We start from the raw sequence: 24,256 nt of genomic DNA on the forward strand, positions 1-24,256 counted from the left end.
ACCCCCCTACCCTGTAGGTCTTTGGTCTATAAAATAGTTCTAAAACTCACTTCAAAGCGAATATTTCGATGCTCAACTCTCCCATCGAATTTTGTATTCCTGTAAATGTAATTTACGGCAGTAACATGATGAGCAATCAGCGAGAGGATCTCTTCTCTTGTCTTCTCGTCAATTTCGTGCTTTCTCCCACGATCGTGCTTTATTTTGGGATTCAGGGCACGCTGATAAGCAAAAACAAATAAATAAATAAAATTAAAAACAATCCAACAAATTTTCTTTTCATTTTTCCTCACATCTGCAATTCCCTCACGGATATGGCGCCAAATGAGAGGATCTGTTTGAATGTACAACGAGCAGGTATTGCGATTCTCCTCCTTTGGCCTCGTTGCACGCCTCACACGTTCATGCGCCTCCTCATGGTGATTTTCCTCACTCCTGGCATCCCCATTTGGTCGCCAATTCGCTTCCTTGGAGTACTTTTGATGCGGCGGCCATTGGAAATCCTCATCCTTGGCCTTTATGGGCACACCGGGGTTCTCCTTCACAGCAGCGGGCTTCTCTTCGGGCTCCTCAACAGCGGAATTTTGTATACTATCCATCCAACTTGATATCTCATCAGTTATGCCACAGCCACCACCATGACCTAGGTCAACCATAAGACAATTAATCATTTCTCTGCAGCGGGAGGGGGGGGGGCTTTCTCTTAACACATTCTTTTTCCGTGGAGGGGATGTGATAATTAATGCGGAAAAAGTCTCTCTGGTGGGCACTTTTCATCTCGAAATCATTCGCTCATCTGAATAATTTCATTTGGGAATAATATTGGGTTGAAATGAGATCATAAATCATACAAGGAGTGAAACTCTAGTGAGAGACCTACAGTGGAGCTGAAAACCTTCCAGATTGAAGATTTTTTTTAAAGATTAATCTCAACAAAGGGGTAGATTCTAATACAAATATTTTCTTTTCTTTTTTTAAAAATTCGTCAGTAATAAGATTTTTGATATTTAGGGAAAAATCTTATAAGATTTTAAAATTTTATTTCTTTTCTTAATTAGGATTTAAAAAAAAAAACTTTTTCAGGACTCTTTTAAGTTCTTTCTGATTATTTTCTGGAGCAACTCATTCTTTGTTTTTCTTTTATAGAACGACACTAGAACGATTTAAAAACACCATCTGTCAAAATCTTAAAACTTTTAATTTGTTAGAAAAGAAATGAAAAGATTTTTATCAGGGACGTATTCTAAAGTAAATCTTGAAATTTCATTTTAAATTAATGCGATACAAATTTCAAGATTTTCAGAAATTAACCTCAAAATACGGGTTAGGTCTTTGAATACTTTGAAAGTGAATTCTCCGTTCTTTTTTTGTAGAAATTTAAAAAAATTATTAAATTAATTTAATTAATAATTAATAAAATTAACATAACTTCTGTTAAAATCTTTTTCTTTACAATTTTACCATTTCAAAGATTCATGAAAATTTTAATGATATTCCATAAATATTTCTTGAAAAATAAATCTTTTGTTCTGAAATGTCAAAATCTTGCAATAGTTTTAAAGTTAATAAAATTCATCTAAAAAATCATTGAAAATTGTTTATTTGGAAACTTTTTGTTAAATTTTTTTTTATATTAACTGTAATAAAAAAAATTAAATTTATTATGAAAAATTGTAAGTAGATACTCTTCAGTATTTTGATTCTTTTATTTCCGCACCATCTCAAAATGTAAAAAAAAAAGATCAGACAGTCAAAACTTTTGCTCTGCTAAATCTACTATTATCTTTTATTTAAAAACAAATTAATCTCATCTTTTATCTAGAAAAATTATGCATAAAAAATGATCAACTCTGGTGTAAAATTGGAATTTCTATATTTCACAAGAAGGAGCAACGGAGCATCCACTTTGGAAAATTCCCCGTAAGAAGGTATAAAGCAAAAGTCAAATCATCATTTTCTCATGTGCTAGAATTACTTTGTCTGCTTCTGGATGACGTCTCCTTCATCCCCTTTTGTGGATGAAGAAACTCCAGTCGGTGTGAATACAGGGTGTTAGGGATAAATATAAAAAATTCTGAAGAGATATTCCCTCCTTTTGCTCTCACCCATGAGGGTGGAATTATTCGGGGGCGGACAGGAATTCACATTTCATAAATCAATTCTTCTCCTGACCCCTCACGTTGTATTCACATGAATATTTTTCAATGTGCTACGCAGAGAGCATTTAAGGAGGGATTCACACCAAAATATTTTTAAGGTGGATTATTGCAATCTCCCTCATCCCCTTTGTTGTCTTTTTTTTTTGTCTTGTCTATTGGAAAAAAAGAAATCACCTCAATCGAAATCTCATCCGTACACAATAACACCCAAGAAAATATTGAATTATGCATGATGTTTGACGACGAGAAAATATATAGAAAAAAATAAAATAGCTCTAATATGAGGGAGGAACTTTAAGAGGTTGAAGGGGAGATCAAGTCTTTCCCACACTTACCTTGTCTAACATCCTCGTATGGATCCGAAACATGGCTCTCTTTGTAAATCACAGAATGAAATCCAGACTCGTCTGTATGAGTTTTATTTGGAAAATAGTGCTTTGCATTCTCCACAAAATACGATTCACGCCCAGTTACTATTCGACCCTCGAAAACACCATCAATTACCGAGCCGAATACATGACTTTTTGGTACATTTAGCAATTCACCCTGATAGATGTGCGATGTATCTACTGCAACTGGACCATCTGAACCGTCAATCTGGAAATTGAGCAGAGAGAGAGACGAGAAAAAATTTAAAAACGTTGATTGATTGATTGACCGAAGGTTTCACATCCTTGACACATTTGTTCTACTTTTTTAGAACTTGAAAAAAAAATCCCTGTGGATCCTGTGGATTGTGTCTCAGATAATTTAGATTCTACAAACGTTTTAGACCGTTCATTTCGGCCATTTTGAAATTTACTTTTTTAATACAATTTCCTCAATATCTCAGCTTCTGTAGGAGATATCTAACTGAATTTTTCGTTATTTTTTACACAATTCATCCCTCCATTTGTGTGCAATAATAAATCATCTCACCACAATTTACCGACAAAAAACAACAACAAAAAAAAAGAAGAAAAAAAAAGAAAATTTATATCATAAACTTACCACTAAATTATCACTGAATGTGGTCACATCTCTCTTGAGTCTCATGTGAAAATTTTCCCCGTGGGCGTCAAATCTCAGATACACGTAGGGATCTTTGGTGACAGATCGTTTTGCACGATTGTGACTCGCATGGACATGCTTTGTATCATAACTCAGTGTCTCATAATGCGATATGTATTCATTAAGGCGTCTTCCTGCGAAAAGAAAAGAAAAAGAACCACTCATAAAATTCATGCGTGATTAGAGAACTAAAATGATGTTCTTTTTGATGAGGAACTCGCAAATGGCATTGACATTCTATTTTATTGATATTATTCTTTTTCAAAAAATTTTCTTAAATGTCTAACCCTCCTCTTCGGTGGATGTCTCTTGGTGCCATTTAACATATTCTCTTCACAATATTCTCCATCTGGTATCACACTACGCACAAAAAAATTGGAAAAGGAGGAGCTTTTTTTACGTAATTCAATGGAAAGCTTTCAAAAGTCGAAAAAGAGGATATTCTAGAAAAATATATAAGGAAGATAAAACAAGCTTTTCTACGAAAAATATAGCAATTTCCCTATTTTCCTGTCTCCACTCAAACCCAAAAATACCCACGAATGGTATTCAGATCAAATGGTAGAGACACAATTGCGAGGAAAAAGAAACAGAATTTTTGCCTTGAAGAATTCCAAGAAGTAGTGAAGCAGCTCCAAGAAATTGGTATAATATAGCGAAAGATGTTATCCTTTTTTTATTTTTTTTCCCTCTGCTTTCCTTATCATCCCTCGCTTGACGTCCTCCAGCTGAAATATTCATATCAGGCAACAAAAGAAAATCCACATACACACCACCAAAAGAAAAGAAGATTTATTGATCACCACAAGAGAGACTTTTCGCATTGAGGGTTGGTGGATAATCCGCCCCCCATTCCACTGGGGGATGCAACGCGACAATTATTTCAACAATATATTTTGGCAGTCAACAGCGCAACATTCTCCCTTCTTTTTCCCCATTGCCAACACAACACCCACATAAGCACGTCCTTCTGTGACTTTAGCTCATCGTTCTGATAAAGTTCTTCCTTTTATTTATTTCTCTCAATGTTATTTGCATAGTATAATGACAAATGTCGGGTAATTTCATTACTATTGTGCTCCTTAACTTTGATTTATTTTGGTCATATTTTACGTGATATACATACATACATATGAACATATATTATGTCTCTTCTTTTGGTTATTATGTATAGTATGTAATGATAATAATAAAAGGGAAATTCATATGTAGTTGCAATCACAGAGTTATTTCAATATAAATCTTTCAGAGAATTTGTTGCAATTTGTTCTTATTTTCTTAAGCAGACAGATAGGTTTTTTTAAATCCTCTTTTAAATTAACCGAAATGTCGCTGAAAACAGTGCCAATCGAGCTTTTTCAAAGGGGGCTTCAAGCCTTAAAATTTTGGGCTAAAAAGGAAACATATTTTTCATTTAAAACATATTCAAACTGGGATATCTAATTACTCACTGAGGGAATTCTTTCCCTCCTAGATAAGACTTGATCCCTGAATCCTTTCTTCTCGTCCCTATTTCTGTAATAAACATAATCCTTCTATTAGTTTTTAAAAATCATAAAAATGTGTTTTCTAACCTCTATTCTTATTCTGCCTCTCGGCAATGTTTCCCTTGTAATTTGCCTAGTTTCTCCGCTTATTTTTCCTGGAATATAAATTCTACTTATTTCTTTTCTAAATCTTCTTATTTCTGACCTACTTACTTCAATATTTACGTCCCAAACTAATAAAATGTGAAAAGGAAAATTTTCTCTACTTGCTCAAACGTGACTAATCTTCTTCTTACTTTTTCTCACCTACTACTCTAAAGTTACTACCTTTTAACATAAATTTAAATCTTCAATACAATGAGGATCGTTTCATTGATTATCTTTAAAAATAAAAATGAAAACTTTCAGCTTTTAATTTGAAGTTAGACTTCTTCTTGATCTAGAAGAATTCATTCTTACAATTTTTCTTTTTTTAGAAACTACAGAACTTTAGATTTGTTAACAATGTCTAAGTACCCTCGTTCATCCCTGCAATGCACATAAAATACTCTATAATTGACATTGCTCCTCTCTTAGCATTCTCTTCTTACATTACTTGTCTCATCATTATAATTATGCTGCGGGAATTGTACACATAATGCTGATGAGCATCACATAAACTTATCTTCTAGACAACAACTCCGTGTCCAGATGCATTTAATTGTTGTCACTTTCATAAACCATTTTAATCCCCCCCACACACACCGTATGTTTCTAATTGCTACAATTGCTCCACATCACGGCCCTTGAAATTGTTACACATTCAATTTAAAGAAGTAAAATGCTCAAAGCTCTTTCAGTTTTCATGATGTTCTAAACTCGTCTTTTTTTCTTTTTAAACTCTCACTCTCTTCACAAAATCTCAGATTTTCCCTTTTTATTTCGGAATACTTGTGGTTTTTATCTACACAGCCTCTATCTCTTTTTTTCCTCATCCCACGTCCAACATAATGAGGCGAATGCTGATGATGTTCTCGAGGACTATTAAAAATGTTTAAAATTTTCCGAGACAACTTTTTAAAGGGGGCGAGATTGGGGGGTTGAAATGTGCGCAACAAAGGACATCATCCACACATAAACCTCCTTGTCGTTCCCTTTTGTCTCGACAGCTTGAAAATTTTGTGACTTTCACATAAATCCACTTTAACTTTTCCACCACCATCAGCTCTTCATTTTCGTGCCAGGCTTCAATCTTATATTCCACTCCGCCTCTTTGGGCTGCTGCTTGAAAATTTTTATCTTTCATCCCCCCATCACCCTGTTTTTATCCATCACACACAGGGTGGAGAAAGTATTTTTCTGCGGCATACAGAGTAACTTTTTCTCTCTCTCTTGTTTTCAAGGAAATCTCATATACTACAATATGTGGGAGAGGAGGAAGGGGATGGGATGGTTTGGTAAGTTGTCTGTGCATGAACAAAAATAAAAACTGCAAAGATAAATATTAAATATAGCATGGATGGAACAGTATAAAGCGAAAGAACGGTAAGTAAAACTTACGGGCTGTGATTCTTTCTTTGTCAGTGAAATGTGAAATTGACGGAAAATTGAGGATGGGCAAATTTTGAGGAAGGCTTTCTCGCGCACCGAATCACAGCCAACGCTCAGAAATTTTGTGAAAAGCCTTAATCGTGGGCGTTGGCTGTGATTCGGTACGCGAGAAAGCCTTCCTCAAAATTTGCCCATCCTCAATTTTCCGTCAATTTCACATTTCACTGACAAAGAAAGAATCACAGCCCGTAAGTTTTACTTACCGTTCTTTCGCTTTATACTGTTCCATCCATGCTATATTTAATATTTATCTTTGCAGTTTTTATATATTTATCTTTGTATTTTTATATGTATATACAATGTATATATCTATGCATTTATATATATTTTATTTAATTTTATATGTGTATATATAAAACGCCCCGCTTCGCGGGGCGTTGGACTTATGCAACTCAAGATATGACATGTAAACTTTAAAATGCGATATCTCCGGAACGGCTACATAGATTTTCTTCATTTTTGGTATGGTGATAGATATTATAGTCAACTATAACATATCAAAATATGAAGCAAATCTATAAAGCGGTGCTCGAGATATTCATCGAAAACTCATCGAAAATTTTGTTTTTGATTTTAGCGCCACTTGCGGTCATTTTTTGAACTTGTGATGTTCCGAGCAGTTGTAGGGCTTGTTAAAATCTTTCATTTGAGCCTAAGTTGATCAAAATCGGTCAAGCCGTTCTCAAGTTATGACCGATTTTCGATGAAAAATTGTGACGGCCATATTTGCTAAACGGCTTGACCGATTTTCGAAAATGAGCTATCGCTGGAAAGGTCTTGATGGCCTCTACAACATATCAAAATTTCAGCCCTCTAGCTATAATAGGGACTGAGATATAGCAAAAACAAAATCTAGGGGTTATTCAAAATGGCGGACGGGGGGGTGGGGGGTTGGATTTGACTTCATAATCGGATGTCCTCCACCCAATATATGAACTTTGCCGTTGACCGCAAGTCTCTATCTATCACCGTTCTCTTGTAATTTAGCGAAAGGTTCCGGCCGGCCGGACGGACGGCCGGCCGGACGGCCGGAAAGATTTTTGGCGCATACGTTTTTTGGAATGTAGGGACCCTAATTCGTGCTTATCCCAAGTTTGAGCCCGATCTGACGACTTTGCATTTTTGAGTGTACACAGAAGCTGTGCTTCTTTGAAGAAAGAATCACAGCTAAAATATCAACATGTTTAACACGAATATTCTGCAAAGTGAAGGAATATCACGTATCCGTGTAGCCTTCGTCATCACTTCTATATGCTTGGAAATTATGTACATTTTTCCTTTCTTTTTTGTTACACAGTGTAAAAGAGCAATAGGTTCGCAACTTTATACAATAGCTTAAAAATCCCTTCATCGCTGAATACAAAGAAGCTTTTAATTTTAACAATAAATGAAAGGTTTTCCTGAAGGAAAATAAAGAATTAAAAAATAAATAAATAGACGTGTTGTAATTTTATAGAGATTCTTTGCGTAAAAAAAATGATTTTTAAAAGAATATTTCCTATACTTCTACTACACATTAGATAAATCAAAACGTCGCTGTAATTCAGAAGTTGTTTTGTTTTTTCTTCAAATTTCCTAATTTTCTTAAAATATTTTAAAGAATCTTCTAAATAAATTTTAATAAAATTATCCTTTAAAATTGAGAAAGATAAAATAATAAAATATAACCTGTTCATGTTTTCTTTTCTTTGCGTGTTGATTTATAAGATGAATTTAAGAGAGAGAGAGTATACACTAAATGACGTGGGAATGTATAGTACCTTCTTATATAGATAGAATCCACCGCAGAATAAACTGAGAAAGTCAAGAGAAGCTAAAAAAGTTTTTTTTTCTCCTCTCCCTTTTTAGAAGGTTAGCAAGCTTGAAAGTAAAATTTTTCTGCTATATGCAAATAAGAACAAGGACTAAAGATGAGAGGATTAAGGGATGTTCTCTCTCTTTTTTTTTCGTATGTTTGTGGAAGATCTGTGTGGGTGGGTGTGACTTGACGAATTTCCCACCATCATGTGGAAAAATGGAGGCAGAAAGTGAAAAAAAAAACGGAGGAAGAGATGAAAAAAAGGAGGGTTGATTTGTAACAATATATTGAATAAAAACGGATGTTCAATAAAGGAGAAGTGCGACAGTTCTCAAGATCATTCGGGTGCGGGTGTCAATTTTCTAACCCCTCTCGGTGTGACTAGTCAATTGAACAAATTTAGAAGGGTGTTATTTGGGGTTCTTTCTTGTTGTGTAAAAGCCTGTATGTATGTATTTCTCTCCGTAACATCCCCTTTCATTTCCAAAAATTGCTCAAACGCTTGATGCGACATACTTCAAATCTAATCGAATTCATGTTGCAAAGACTCCCCAAACCACCATCCCTCCCACCACCCTTCTTCGTTTTTTTTATGCGAGCAATACACAACAACAAAATCCACCCTTCAATCGGGTTGTGGCATGCTTTCCCACAATCGCAACACAAAGTATCTACCTACCTATTCCCTTTCGTTCTACAGTCAGTATATAAAGTAAGAAAGTGATGTTAAAGGGGGAGAAGAGGTGGATGCGGAGTATCCTTTCTATTTTATACATACACATGTTTGTATGTAGGAGGAAGTGCGAGAAAATAAGCTCAAATGATGGGAGTTGATCTCAAGCAGAAGCACACAGACACACACAGCTCTTTTCCTACCACCTCCGCAACGAGTAAATCTTTCTATACCTCCAAATGACCCCAATAAGCCAAAAAGGGATAATTGCGGAAAGCGGGATCCAACAGAGTGGAGCACTCAACACCCCCTGATAAAGGAGGAATTCCTCCACACACACATAGAGGGAGATAGACACAGAGAGCAAACGATAGAAGAAGCTAACTCATCCCCATATAGTAAAGAACGATATTTTAATGTAATTAATGGGGCATGTAATTCAACCCTTGGCGATGGTGTACAGACATGAAGGAGACACACTCTCTCCCTCACCCCCCGCGCCAGTGGCAAAAGGGTGAAAATAATGATGATGGGAACAAAGAATAAAACCCATCGAACCATCTACCTTATGGAGACTGATACACTCTGTGTGTCTGCTCTGTGCAATGCACCCTTCATTGACAGTTTTCACTTGAAAAGGAAATCCCATGGGGTGAATTAACAAAAGCTCTGTGTGCTTTTTGTCTCTATATAGCAACATATACATATGTATGTACATAATATATATATATATATATATATATATATAGTGTTTAATTTTAAGCATCTGACAATGTGTTTAGTTGAATTTTCTCAAACAGAGGAAAACTTTTGATAAGCTCTTTTGGTTTGTATTTGCCATTTTGTGGTGGATATAATTGAAAAATCTCATGTTCAATCTCACAGCAGGTTGTTCACCGCATTGAAAATCAATGAATCAATGTTGTTAACTACATAAGTACACATAGAGCAATGGGGTTACTTTGCTACATTTATTTTCTTATGTATCTTTGTAGAAGTTTCTTGAACTTCTCAAATAATTTAACATATTCTTATGCAAATAAAAATTAGAACTTTATTGCAAATTCTAACAAAATAAACTTTCAATAAAAAGTATCTTCAATATTTTCAATTAGTCTGATATTCTCCAACTTGTAGTCTTCTGGTAAATTATATTTTTTACAGTTCCCCCACCATTTAGAGAAGAAACAAGAAAATGCAGCTGCACCTCAAGGTGCTACCAATAAACAGATGAAAAGTTCTTTTTCTTCACAAAGCAGCAAAAAACGCCAGTTCATTCACATTTACAGCAGCAGGTGTCCAGAAGCCATCGTTTTTATTCTTCATCTCCCTTTTTGTTTAATTATCAAAAAACCTACATATATAGATCCAAATAAGCCACACTTTGGAGCAACATCTTCACCCATTGTAACATACTCTCTTCCTCCACTGAAGCATAACATCGCGAAATGACTTTTTTTTTCCTATACATCGCAAACATAAAAGACGAATGTCGCAAAGAGAATGATTAATTCCTATGAAGGTACATGAGAGAGTGAGCAAAAAGCCAAAAAGATCCATTGTTAATTCACTTAAATGAAATATTGTGGCAATTTGGAATGTCTTGATAATTGAAAATATATATTTTAAGTCCATGAAAGATGACAGACTAAGATGGAAAATGGGAGGAGGGTTCTTTTCAATTAAGATTGAGAATTTGATGACAGAGAATTTGTGTGATCTTCTCCTCAAAATGAAGTATTATATAGAGAATTTTGGAATACTTTCTCTCAAGTTAAGAAAAAAAAAGGTACAACAAAGAAATTCTTGGGCGAAATTCTCAATAGCCATGCTTCTCTTGTGACTTTGGAGGGGATTTTCAGAGCTTCAAATATACATATAAATAAATTGAGAGGGTAGGTATGGAGCAAAGGGATTCTGTGTGTTGTTTATTTCCTTTTGAAGTTTCTTTGCTAAAATAGGCTAAAAGGTACTCTTTTGCTCTCTCTCCCTTTGTGTACGCGCTGCAACCTTGAATGTTGAACCGAATTGAAGCTTATTGCTATGAAATGTAAATTAAATTAATTCCCATATATTTTTCCAATTTATTTTATTATTCTTCTGCTATATAGCTACCTTCCTTTTCATTTCTTTTTTATATATTTTATTACAATGTAAAAATTCCAAGAAAAAGTAATTGATTTTTAGCAATTTTCTATGACATCAAAGTACTGATATTTGCATAGCAAGTACAACATGAGTATTGAATTGTGATGCTTACGCATTTATGTTGTTTGAATTACATACATATGTTGCAGATAGGTATGTAAACATTCATGTGAAATACAAACTCAGGAATACTTGAATTCAACATGCATTGCATTGAAATTTCGGTCATTGCTTGGAAGATATTCTCTCTGTGAGAGGAAAACTCTTCAGATTTAATCAGAGAATCCCCAAATAAAATCATTCCTTGAATTCATCAAAGCTCCTCTTGAGAATCCTGAAGGATATATCTAAGCAGTAAGAATGTAGTTAGAAGCTTTCTTCCTTATATTGTTTGGTACCTAATTAAATAAACAGTTACTATACCCATATTATAGAGTAGAAGAAATGCAAGAAGGAAGAAAGAAAAGTATAGAAAAAGCACTAAAACATCCGGAATATATTTACAGGAAACTCTATCAACATCTAAAAATGGAAAGATTAATTGATTTGCAAAGAGGAGTAACAAAAAAAGCACACGAGAAAAGCTCGTCCAACAAAAAGCTCCAGGAAGAAAAAAAAAAGCATTTGAAAGCAATTTTAATGTATAAAGTTCAATTGAAAATTTTTCTCTGTAAAAATCCATTACTCTTCATTCTATTTTTCCTTTTTATTTAATCCCACATATACATACATATAAATTCATTGACCTCACTTTACTGATGAAAAATACCCCCTTGAGCTCACACAGTGTTGTTGCTATTGAATCTTTGGAAAATTTATCCTCTTTGACCTTTTGCAAATATCACACAAAATCAATTAACTCCCCTCTCCCAACATAATTTTCCATCAAAATATTTAATTTTCTTCTCACCCTCATCAATTTAGCAAATATTCATTAAATAAACTCTGAATGAGTTTTTTCTGGGAAATTTTCAACTCTAATTCCAATTTTAATATCACACACATACACCCAAAATTCATTATCTATTTACTCTTTGATTTTTTTTCTCGCGTGAAATTGAATAAATATTTACCTTTCAGTCAAAACCCTAAATATGAAACCTCATTAAATCAACACTTTATGTAATGAAATCTACTGCAAATAATGTTAAAAAAAAGTCGCAAAAAATTTTCAAATTAAAATAAAACAGAAAAGTTTTGTAGGTAAATGCTGCAAATTGTTCAACGAAAAAAAAACTTCCTTCCGTTTCAATTACAAAATGCAGTAAATTATGCAAATTATATTTAACTCTTTGCATTAATATAAATTGTTTCTTTTTGTGTAGCTAATAATTCTACCTCACATAATAATCATAAAACCGCACGACAAAAAATTATTTTATTATTTAGAATAGATTTTCTGTTTAGATAGGTAATTGTAGGTATTTATTTCTAAAAATATCGCAAGCTTTTTTCCAAGGAAATAGTTCTTATTTTCCCCCTCAATTGGCTGGAATAATGATAATGACCACGTAATACCTACTATAAATAATAATCAATGACTATTCTCTTCTTTTTTTTTCAATAAACAAACCACCCCCTTTCAGTTTATTTTTATCCTCTTCACAAACTTTTCAAAGGAGGTTTACTTTTTTCCCCAATTGATTCATCGACCAATATCCGAAAGGGTTGAAGAGGAGAAATGAAATGAAGGAGTTTATTTGTAAAGTTCAGCACAATGAAAATATGTTTCCAAATAACCCCCCATCGTATTCAATAGCAGTCAAGCCATGCTTGTAAGGAGTAAAGTAAATAAATAGCGATTAAATTTGGATGATCATAAAAAAAACTTTCTCTATTCGCCATTATGAAAGTGAAAGGGGTGGCTGTTTGTTTGTTTATATCGAATAATTTGCATAATATGGTAAGAAAATAAATTTTAACTGTTGTATAGCTTATCTGAAAATCATGAATGTTGGAGGAAATTTTAGGGGGATCCTCGAGCCTTTTAGGAACTTGCTTTTCGCTGAAGGATCTTTCATCACATCTTGTTTTTCTTTCATTTAAACATCATCCTTTTGAATTCAAGCTCCTGTGTAGGGGGTTGTTTGATTTTAAAGGAAACCTTGATAAAAGCTCCAGGGTTTCTTATTGTACATAGAATGTTTCTCTTCCTCTCCTCTACGCAATAAGATATTCTTACAAGACGATGATATCTCTGTATGCTAACAGACAAATGAAATATCTTTCTCTTATATTTTTCCTCAAGATCTTTTCATTTCAATTTTTTTTTTCTAACAAGATATATCCCCAAAAAATCATCAAATATTAAGGAAGGAAAAAAACACTCATGAGGAATAAAAGAAATACGCTAAAGCTCCAGACTATATACATACTTTTGTAGGTACCTACATACATTTTTCTATTTAAATAAGAATAAATGTCTGGGGTATATAGCAAAATTTCTCTTGGCAGTGAATGAAAATTCTCTTTCTTTGATGTTGTGTCTGAATTTTCTATGTTGTTTTGTGAGACAAAATTTCCCCCCAGAAACCATCTTTCTTTTCAATGAAGATGAGCTTTTGAATTCTATATATCCTTGACTGTCTGAGGAAAGATATTGATAGAGATATATAGTGATTTGTCACAGGAGAGGCATCCTTTTACACACGAAAAAAAAAAACGAGGAAGAATGATGAATTCAATGCAAGATGCTCTCTTTAAGATTTTCACAGGGGAAAATGTCCCTCATTGATGGACGAGACATCATTTATGAAGAAATAGTACTTATATACAACACTTACCTCCAATCTCTCTTCCGTGGCCTGAAAAGACACAGAAAAAAAGGAATATTAGTACAAAGAAGATATTTTTGAATAAAAAGACGAAAGAACATTTGTGAGAGATCAAAAAGTCTCAAAGGATACTTCAGAAAGATATTTATTTTCCAAGAAAAAAATTATAAAATTCCCTTTGCATCACATTGTGACAATAACAATAGTTCAGAGAATACTCCTTTCCCCCCCAAAATTGATCAATATTCTTCATTTAAACCCATCACATGGTCTCTACAATATAATTTATTATCCTTCTTATTCCCATATGGATGACAATTTGCTAATACAATGGATCTTTGAGTTAATCAAATAATTAATTATACTACCTTAATTATTAACCCCTTTTCCCCCTAACAAATAGCACTCTCATTTGTGAACTCAAACAGACGCTACACAACATAATATTTCAATGAGATTCTCTCAAGCGTGCAAATATGAATCATATATTGAATAAATCTATAATTATATAGGTACATACTCCAAAGGTGATAACAACAACTTGACAGGGACTGATCACAAATAGCTGTTTGTATCTTCAAGATGATTTACCTATTTTCACTAACTCTACTTGCCCTTTAGTAGTGCTATGTACATTTGATTATATATGAAATGTATGCTTAGAGAATGAGAGAGTATCTCCAGGTGAGAGGTTCCCAACATAAATTTCCCTCCTTTTACCCAACCCATATTTGATTTTCCCACAAGTATACCACTTTAGCAGGAATTTTCACCCTTTGTCTCCATAATTTCTCTACCCTTTGTTGAGGGATACCACACACATATATACATACATAGCACCCCTCTTCCTGTATGTTTATAAATAATTCAATACACCACACACAAGTGCTCCGAATTCAATTGGTTATTATTAAATATAATTATAAATGCATTTAAAATTTCATTTAACCTTCCCTTCCCTCCACCCCAAAATGTCAATGAAACTCCATTTCCTCCCTCCAAACTCCTTCCTTCTACCCAATTACCTCGCTAAATATAAAATACCCCACGTGCAAGAAATTTTGGTGAAGGAGAAAATTGTGAAATTTCACAAGGGCAGGATCTTAATGCATAAATTCATAACAATTTAATTCAATTTCACCACCACCTCCCGCATTAATCCGCGACTTTGTGTAATAAAGTAGCTCCAGTGTAAAGTGGTGGGTACCATTGTAAGTCAATAAAGTTGAGCAAACGGGCAGCAATTAAATACATTGTCTTAAGCCTTGTTGTATACATATAGTTCATGTCTTATCATCTGGGAAAATTAATTCCTTTGCATTAATAGCTGAATCTACTGTGTAGGGAGATTAATGTTATATTTAGTATCAGAACAAATTGTTGTAACTTTCATTCCACGTGAATTGTTTAAACAAAATTTAAAGCTCAATTCTCTATTGAATATTTACGTCGTTCACAAAATAATTTTCTCTTGTAAAAATTATTTATTTTATGAGAAAAAAACATTCACTGTACCACCCTGTATTTTACAAATAAAAATCAATTGAAATAATATGCAATTTGTTTATCACACACGTTTAAAATAAATTCATAAATGCGCTGTAATTAATTTCAATATTTCTCACAAATAAATTTTCAAAAAATAATTTGTTTGGATAATTAAAATTTAATAAATTATTTTTCAAATTATATAAATTAATTTATATATTGTTGATTGATGTATTTAAAATAATTTGATAAATCTATATTACTAATCAAAGAAAGTTTATCAAATACAAATTATTTATCTTTCATTGAATAAAGATCAACAGTAAATTGCTGCATTTTTTTAATGACTGATAAATGTTGTTTTCAGAAGCTGCGAAAATATTGTTATATTGAATGATTTCTGTAGCTCTGAATTGTTTGTTTTAAAAATTAAATTAAAGCTCAAATTAGTCATTAAAGAATATATTAGTCATTGTTAAGTCATTGACTAAAAATAGCTTTAAAAACTCTCATGTAATTATTTAATGGAAAGTTTCTTTGAAATAAGATAAGATTAAGGAACTAGAACTTTACTGGATATCAAAAAACATATTATATGTTGCTGAAACTACTTTAACTTATATATATATTGAACTCATACATTATGGTGAGAGTGTCTAATCAATCAAAATTGATGCAATAAATGTTATATACCGCCCATGAGACATATAGCATAAAAATATCCAAATAAACATTTTCTGAATAAATTCATTTTTCTCTAGTATTTTATGAAAGCTCTCTCTCTCTTCTATCATAAAAGTAGAATTTATACTTCTCCATGTATTATGATTCCTAAAAATATACTTTCAACGTGAAAATGATTGTTCTGTCGTTCATACAAAAGGAGGTAATATAAAAAAATGTTTTCGTGGTATAATATCCAATATAAAGTGAGCGTGATAGCTATTTAATACATGGAGAAGCCGGAAATGTTATGCTGAGAAATATATCGCTGGCAATCACTATAAAACTCGCTTTGTGAGAAGAGGTGAAGACGAATTAACACGATTATTTAAGTTGAAATGTAAGTCAAGGTTACTTTTATAGGCTCGCGCATGTATTGAGGCATCTATAACGTGCATTCATCAAGTGTATGTATGAAAATATATAATTATTTATAAATGGATGAGAAATAAAACATATTTACTTCAATGTTTTCTCATCAATTTCACGATTTCGGGTTGAAAAATCTTTAAAGTTTCTTTTTCTCTTAACTTTAGCCATGTATAACTCTCCGTCACAGGACTAGGAGGCATTTAATTCATAATGTGGGAAAGTTTTGGACATTTTCACTACATACTTTTGTGATAATAATCCTCATTGTGGTGACAACATGAAATTCACATTAATTTTGACTTTTGCTTTACAAATTATGTAGATAAATTTCATTCATATTGTCCTTTCACCAGCATTTAGTAAAATGTTATAATTTTAAGTACATTCATAGCTATGCTACATATGTATAGTTAAGTTCAGTTACCTTTTTGTTAAAAATGTTTTTTTTTCGAGTGTAAGCACATCCCTCACATTCATTGCAATTTGCACAAACATACCCAAAATAAATTTTAGCATAATGTTGTGAATAACTATGGCAAATATTTCAACACGATAATTTCCCATTATTTTGTACCTCACCAAACTAAATAAGAGATGTGAATTTTGTGTGGCAAAAGGGGGCATATAAATCCCATTATTTGGAACAACTAATGGTGCATGTAATTTTCAGTAGAATATATTGTTAAATCAACTGCAAAACAGTTAATGGTTTGATTTTCGGGGTAAATGTTGGGAATCTCTCGCAACTTTTCACATTGAAATCCATTTTACTTAAATTCACCACAAACTCTCACCACACGTTATATAAGTATTAATCCTCCCCATTAATGGCTCCCCCCCAATCCTCCTATTTCTCATGAAAAATCAATAATCTCTTCACACTTTCCTACTTATACAAAGAGGTAATTACGTTTAATTCATATAGTAAAATCAAACTGTGATAAATTTATTCTAAATTATAAATCATTTCAATGGAAGTTGAATCATTAAAATTTATGAAAAAGTGCATCAATGATTGAGAGAGATGTATACCTCATCATAATTTATGTAGAGCATGGCATGAGTTATAAAGTGTGGGTGTATTATTGTTAACAAAATTGTTTATTAACACTTTTCAGTCAATCACAGACACACAGATAAAAATATTTCTTTTATTTTAAATTTTTAATATATTTTTTTAGAGAATTTTCAAGAGAGAAAAATCCACACTGACCCACTTCTTCCCACTCATGACTTTTCTTTCGAAATCATTCAATGTAAAATGCCAAAAGTTTAACTAATTTTCCCACAAATTGTCATTTAATTTATAATATTTTACACTTTTCGAGCTTTTGCATGCAAAGCTGTTTAAAATTGCCGCCAAATGTGGATAAGGCTATTATATGTAGGGTAGCAGTGGGTCAATTAATGGAGGTTATTCTTAAATAAAGTATCTAAAAGAAATCTACTTAAAATGATAATTTCTTATTAAAAAACCTTTATTAAAACAAAATTCTTCAATGTGATTAAAATAAAATAGAATTTTTAGACTAATTTCCCAAAGAAGTTCTAACCCCATTCTCCCCTATATACACAGTAGATGGAAGTTATTTAATGGCACAAAAGTTGGGGAATTGCATTGGTCAGCCATATGGTGCACATGAGGAGAAAATACCACCCACACACAGCAACGATAATGTCACACAAATTTCCCTTTTCCTCCAAGTTTTGTAATTGAAATCATTCATTTGCGTGCAACAGCGGCATACAACACATGCCCCAAGAGGAAGTTAAATATGACGCGAGTGATTTTCAATTTGACTTTATTCCATGTGTGAGGTCTTCGTACTCACAATTGAGAGTTTTTTTTGTTATTAGACGATCGTGTGTGTTGATGAAAGTCAATTGAGGGAAAAAGGGTTCTTGACGCAAAAAAGGGCATTTTCTCGACCTTCGTTGACCCTTTTTTTGCTATCGTTGAAGGCTAGGAGCATTATACAATGACTCAATGGATCAATCTGTTGGGTTGAAAAGGAGGAAAAGTTGAGTTTTTTTTTTGGGAAATTCCCAGAGAGAACGAGAGAGCGTGTCACGAAGAAAGGTTACAAAAGGTGAGTGGGAAATACGACAGAGATATGCTTGGAAAATACAATTAATCACCTTTCTCTTCTACATCACAATTTTCAATATATTTTCCACGTATTTTCCATTCACACAAGTTGTGGACAATAAAGTTCCTCTATATAGCAAAATGACTAAAAAATTCAATTGACTCCAACCGTATATATAAACCCTTTTATGACCACACTTCTATCACCCATTTTACCATTTTGTGGATTCATTCCATTCAGACTCACGCTCTCTCTCTTTCTCACTCTCTTTACAACACAACTCAAACCATTTCCCATCTAGGGAGGGAAAATCCATAAAAATTCAACATTTACAGAATACCAATTACAGAATTTAATACTGACAATTCAAATAGTCACTATAGGTATGTAATAATACTGAATGAAACACGAGGGGCATGGTTTGATGATGTATAAATTGAAGTTTGGGAAAGTTTTTTTTTGTTTTTTAATATGTAATAGTTATATATGTTAGCAAAGTTCTCTAAAGGCGGCTTTTTATTCATTTTTCTTTCAGATCCAATGAACATATAATTCACCATCAATTGCGTTAAATACATTAAGGTCTTTTTTTTTTTGAAGTTGAAGAAATCGAACAATAATGTGTTGAAATTTCACTTAAAGTATTCCATTGAAAGTCCAATTGGGAAAATTAATTTTAATTTCAATAAGAAATCGTCGTAATTTTTTTTTTCTTTACTGAAAGAATTTAAGTATATTTAAAAACGATGAATTAACATGCAAAGAAAAGTACAAGCATAGTTTGTAACAATCGCTCTATTTAACCCTAAAAACTAGGGTTCGAATCTCACGAATTTCCTTTCAATCTTTAATAAAAATTTAAATATTTTGGCAGAAAATTCAATTTCATTTATAACGTGTTTTGTTGTCAAACAGACTGTTACATTTTCTTGCTCTTTTTGTTTGTACCATCATCATACATACATATGTATATGATTCACGACATTTCAATTATTATTTCCTTTTCTCGCGAAAATTGCATGAATCTCAATGTTTGGTGGAAAAAAAAGAAAAAGTAATTTTACGATATCCGTCTCAGTTCGTGAACTTCTATAATGAATCAAAATCTGACAAATTTACAGTAATATCACATTTTTTGCCAGCCAAATGAAAAATACGATGGAAGTGAGACTGAAATTTTCATTCTGACTCATATTTTAATGGCAGTGCAATAACATTTCAAATTTCTCCACAACGACGATATTATATAGCGTGCGCCCCAAACCAAAAATTTCATTGCAAAAGCCCCCAGACTCGTTCAACGACACATACCCGCCAATTTAAACTACATATAACTGCATGACTCTTCGTATTCGCGAATGATGATACATCATCCACACATAAAAAAAAAGTTCCCCACAGAGGAAATAATCACTGTGCTGCTATTGACCCCTCAGTATCATTATAGCATAAAAATAAATATATTTTTCTTTTCAACCGAACGAGCGTTAAATAATAAGTGCAGACGACTGAAAAAAATGTATCTCTAGTGAGCAATTCCAAAGCGCCCCCAAAACGACATACAAGAATGTCAAGTGGGTGGAAAACAAGAAAGATTTTACAGCTTTCGCCATATAAACAATTTATGGACATCCCATGCACTGTATTTTACTACATTTTCCTTCTATATAGCCACATATATATGTGGGAAATTCACTACCGAGACACATTTTCTTCCCACACTGCCTATTCACTGGCTGATGGTGGAAAATATCCATCTTGGCGGAAATCAATTTTATTTCTTCAGGGCTCCATATCAAACCGCCATCCTCTCCTCCCGTCTCCCCTAACCCCTCAAGGTGACCTAACTCACAAAATCGACATTTTCACCATCACCGCACCGGAGAAAATGTAGCACACATTTTTCACATTCTTCACCACACAATTTTCTCCGTGAAAAACTCCCTACAGCAGAATGTATACATACATAAAACATTACAGAGTGATGAGAGAATTTTTGAATGAAATTTCATTGCATTTTGGCAGCATTGAAGAATTTTTTGGGAAATATACTTTTGGAGATGAAAAATGAAAAAAAGCAGAATTATTATTGTTATATTGGAATTTTGACACCCCAAGACACAAGCTTTAAAACTTCACGTCTAGATTAGTACCTATATAGTAATTTTAGGGGGAAGGAATGTGTTTAAAAAATATATAATAAAAAGTAAACAAAGAAAAAAGAGTTGAAAAGAAAAATTTATTCAATTTTTTTTGTTGTATTCGAATTAGCAGCTCTGACAATTTATTTGACATTTTATTCAAACATTTGACGTCTCATTTCTAACGATTTACTTTTACTCTAAAATTGATAGACGAATGTGGCCCAATTCCAACCTCCAAAGGTCCGCGTAGAATGAGAAAAAAAAATAGTATAAAGCAAAAAGCAAAATTCTTAAATTTGGTACCGTTTTAAAGCTCATTTAATGCTCTTTTAACTCCCATAACTTTCTACATTTAAAGTTTAATCAGTTTAAAGTAAAAGCGGATTAAAAAAGGTCTTAAAAGGTCCGAATTGGGCCACGTTCCCCTATATTTTATCTTTATTTTTTTTTTAGATTTATCATAATGGTTTAACTTTCTTCTAACGTTAACGTTTATTTCTAACGTTTGAAAGTCCTTCTTTGTAATTTTTTCCTAATAGTTTTAGACCAGAAAAAAAATATTATTGATCTTTAAAGTAAAACATGAACTGCTTGAAATTTTAACGTCTTTACACAACCAATAATTCTACAAGTTTATATAAAAAAATCAAAACATTTTCCCCGTAAATTAAAAACTCTTTCAGTTTCACACAGAATTAAAAATCAAGCACCCTTTTGCAACACCCTGTGGGAAAGTTTTGTAAAAAATAATCCTGTGTAGTGATGAGAGTTAACATTTAAGGCATGAGTGAATTTTACTACTAACATGACATACAGAATCTATAAAAAACGCTAAACAGGAGAGAAAGTTTTCTTTTATTTTGCTCTAAAAAAAGGAACATCTTGCTGCATTATATACCTACCTACATAAAGCTTTAAAAGATGCGAATATCAGTAATTCATAAATACAAAAAAAAAACCCGAAGAAATGAGATGAAAATGCACGAATGAGAGAGATGTTTGAATGAGGAGCAACTTTCTTTTTCAAACTATCTCTTCTTAAACATCCAAAAGGTCAGCAATAATATTGCAGTGTAATCACAGTTGAAGCAAAATACTCTTCTTACTTTTTTGCTCACACATCTCTCAATAAACGTTCATTAAGCCATCTCTATAGAGAGATTTTCTGCCAAAGTATAATTTCCTGCCTTAAGAGAAGTTGCTCCAAAAGACATTTACGGAAATTCCTTATCAAGCATATCATTCACGTCTAATTCATTCACTGCAGGCCCAGTTGCAATTAAAAGTACTATGCTGGATTTATAAACATCACACATATGTGTTGTCCGCTCTCCCCCATTCATGCTTGATTTTTATTAACCTTGACGTCGTCGTTAGTTAGCGTGGAACAAGTGAGAAATATCATTGAACTCTCGCGTTTAGTTTTTTCATTTGTTATTTTTTTTTGCTTCCTATACAATATGATGCGAATTCAAAAGCTGCGCGAAGAGACAAAACAGTGTGGAATAAAAAAAACCATAACGTGATGGAAAAAAAAATGAAATATAGTAATGAAATCCCAATGCCAACCAGAAATCGCACAACTTTCATATAAATAGCAAAGTCGCATTGTTTAGTGTTTGATCAACTTTTTGCACTAATCACCAAAATAAATTTTATAAAAAAGTTCAATAGTTTTTTTTCTCTCACACTAAAATTGAATTCAAGTATAATATTTTTCATGTTGCTAAATAAAATCCATTTTGAGATCAATGTGGGAAGTATGCGAATGAAAATCAAGAGCTTTTGGATAAATCCACAAAAAAATGTAAAAAGCAGAGAAGCCAGCAAATTGTTAGAATTAATTTAGCCAAGTTTTGTGATGTTTGGCACGAAAGCTTTGGTGGGAAAAGCTTCTAAATGACACCCACCCTCCTCATGAAAGAAACTTTGTTACAAAATACCCCCCCAAAAAAGGAAAAGCTGTGAGAGACTTTACAGACAAACACAAAATTAGTACAATGTGAATTACTTTGGCCAATTTTCGCTCTTTTATTATCCAAATAATGGCGTCATCTCCGAGCCAAGAGCATCGCCTGCAGAGAATCTTCTCTGCAAGAGAAACATCTCCTATCTTCTATCCTAAATTTCTGCATATATAAGTAGTATATATAGATAGTAGAAGAAACAATCAGAAAATTGAGCAAAATATACTACAAAACACAAATATACACAAAACAATTTAGAGACAATTCGTAAATTAAGCCAAAATCTCAATCTCATCTCCTTTGCAACCAAACTCGACGACACAGCCAATCTTGTTCTTAAGGAGTATTCTGTGCTGTGTGAAAATTTATTACCATTGTTTGTCTCTCGTTCCCCTTATTTTCATTCGCTTCTTGTGACAGAAAATTCTCCAAAAACATCTCATAAAACACGCGCACAATCTTTAAGGTATTATAAATCACTGAAGCCAGAGCAATTTTCCACGACAAAATTACTTAAAATTAACTTCAAAATATTTATATAATTTTTTTGTATTCTTTTGGGATGAAAATTGAGAAATCTCTCAAGCTCAAGGAAAGTTTTGTCAATTTAACTTTTAACTCTCAAACACTTTGTTAATTTTCCTCTCTAAACTGTCAACATTTTGGTTTTTCACTGCCATTCACCCCAACTGAGCTTTTCTTCACAACATTCCGAGGGGGTGACTTTGCAATGTGATTTACTTACATCACCAAACTTCTTGAATGTAATTGGATATATAAACCAAAACTTTCAAAACTATTGATTTTCCTTTAATTTCAAAGGAATAATTTATAAATTTATTGTTGTATTAATTAAAAGTTTATGTAAAGAGAGATTTTGCATTATCTTTCATTTTGTTTTCTTTAAATTGAAAGATAATTCCCCAAAAAATTTTGTCAGAACTTTCGTTGCAACCAATATTATATATTTTTCTTTCCTTAAACTTTCCACCCCCTCTGTTTGTCCACAGAGAAGAAGTATATCCCATCCAATCTACCAAATCAAAGCTATCAGATGATGAAGCACAAAATTGAAGATCAAATATTGATTTAATCTTTCACTTTGGCACTCATATTTCATTTCTATTTAACTATATATAAGTACATTGTGGAGCTTTTCCCTCCTTTTACCCCCGAATGTGAATTGATTGAGTTTGGTGACACTAAATTGTAAGTTTTCCAAAGAAAGTTATTGAAACTTTGATGGTGAGGTGTGTGTATACTTTGTGAGATGTGCTGCAGAAGTTCTGCCAAAGTTAACCACTTCAAAAGAAGATTTAACTTTTGACTTTATCTTCTTGTTTAAAATGATGATTAAGCTCTACTTGAATTTTTGGTCAATTACTCAGAGTAAAAAAATATAGATTTTTGCTGTGAAAGCTTCATTTTCAAGAACTCATTAGCACTTGAAAATAATAATTTCCTTCACATTCAGACTCTTGAAATTTCTCTAAAAATATATTTTCTGGGTGTGCAGAAATACCAAAAAAAAATTATTTTTCTTTGCAACACAAAAAAAAAACATATTCTCAACGACTCGTTAAACGAAATGAATTGTATTCCCCTTAATTGCTTAACTGTGTAACCTATATTTGCGCTTTTTTCCACCCTCTTTTGCACTACACCCCACCCTCCGCAGAGTGGGCAACCCACAGTGGAGTAATTGACACGAAAACCCTCCGCGAATTGCTTTTTATGGAGGAATTTTTCTAATCCACTTAATGTGTGTTTGTGGTTATAAAAACTTACAACAG

At 32.7% G+C, this 24,256-nt stretch overlaps 1 protein-coding gene across 3 annotated transcripts in view; it reads right to left on the bottom strand.

The window, feature by feature from the left end:
• The window catches only part of LOC129790529 (disintegrin and metalloproteinase domain-containing protein 10), a 45,726-nt gene that overhangs the window by 8,449 nt on the left and 13,021 nt on the right, over positions 1 to 24,256 (bottom strand). For all 3 annotated transcript variants that reach the window (XM_055828060.1, XM_055828062.1, XM_055828063.1), the window contains exons 3-7: positions 13,689 to 13,709; positions 3,150 to 3,343; positions 2,495 to 2,756; positions 294 to 643; positions 51 to 221 (exon numbers count right to left, since the gene is read on the bottom strand). In XM_055828060.1, coding sequence (XP_055684035.1) covers positions 51 to 221; positions 294 to 643; positions 2,495 to 2,756; positions 3,150 to 3,343; positions 13,689 to 13,709 — 998 coding nt within the window. The remainder of the gene's footprint in view (positions 1 to 50; positions 222 to 293; positions 644 to 2,494; positions 2,757 to 3,149; positions 3,344 to 13,688; positions 13,710 to 24,256) is intronic.

This window comes from Lutzomyia longipalpis, chromosome 2 (genome assembly GCF_024334085.1).
Source record: "Lutzomyia longipalpis isolate SR_M1_2022 chromosome 2, ASM2433408v1".
NCBI lineage: Eukaryota > Metazoa > Arthropoda > Insecta > Diptera > Psychodidae > Lutzomyia > Lutzomyia longipalpis.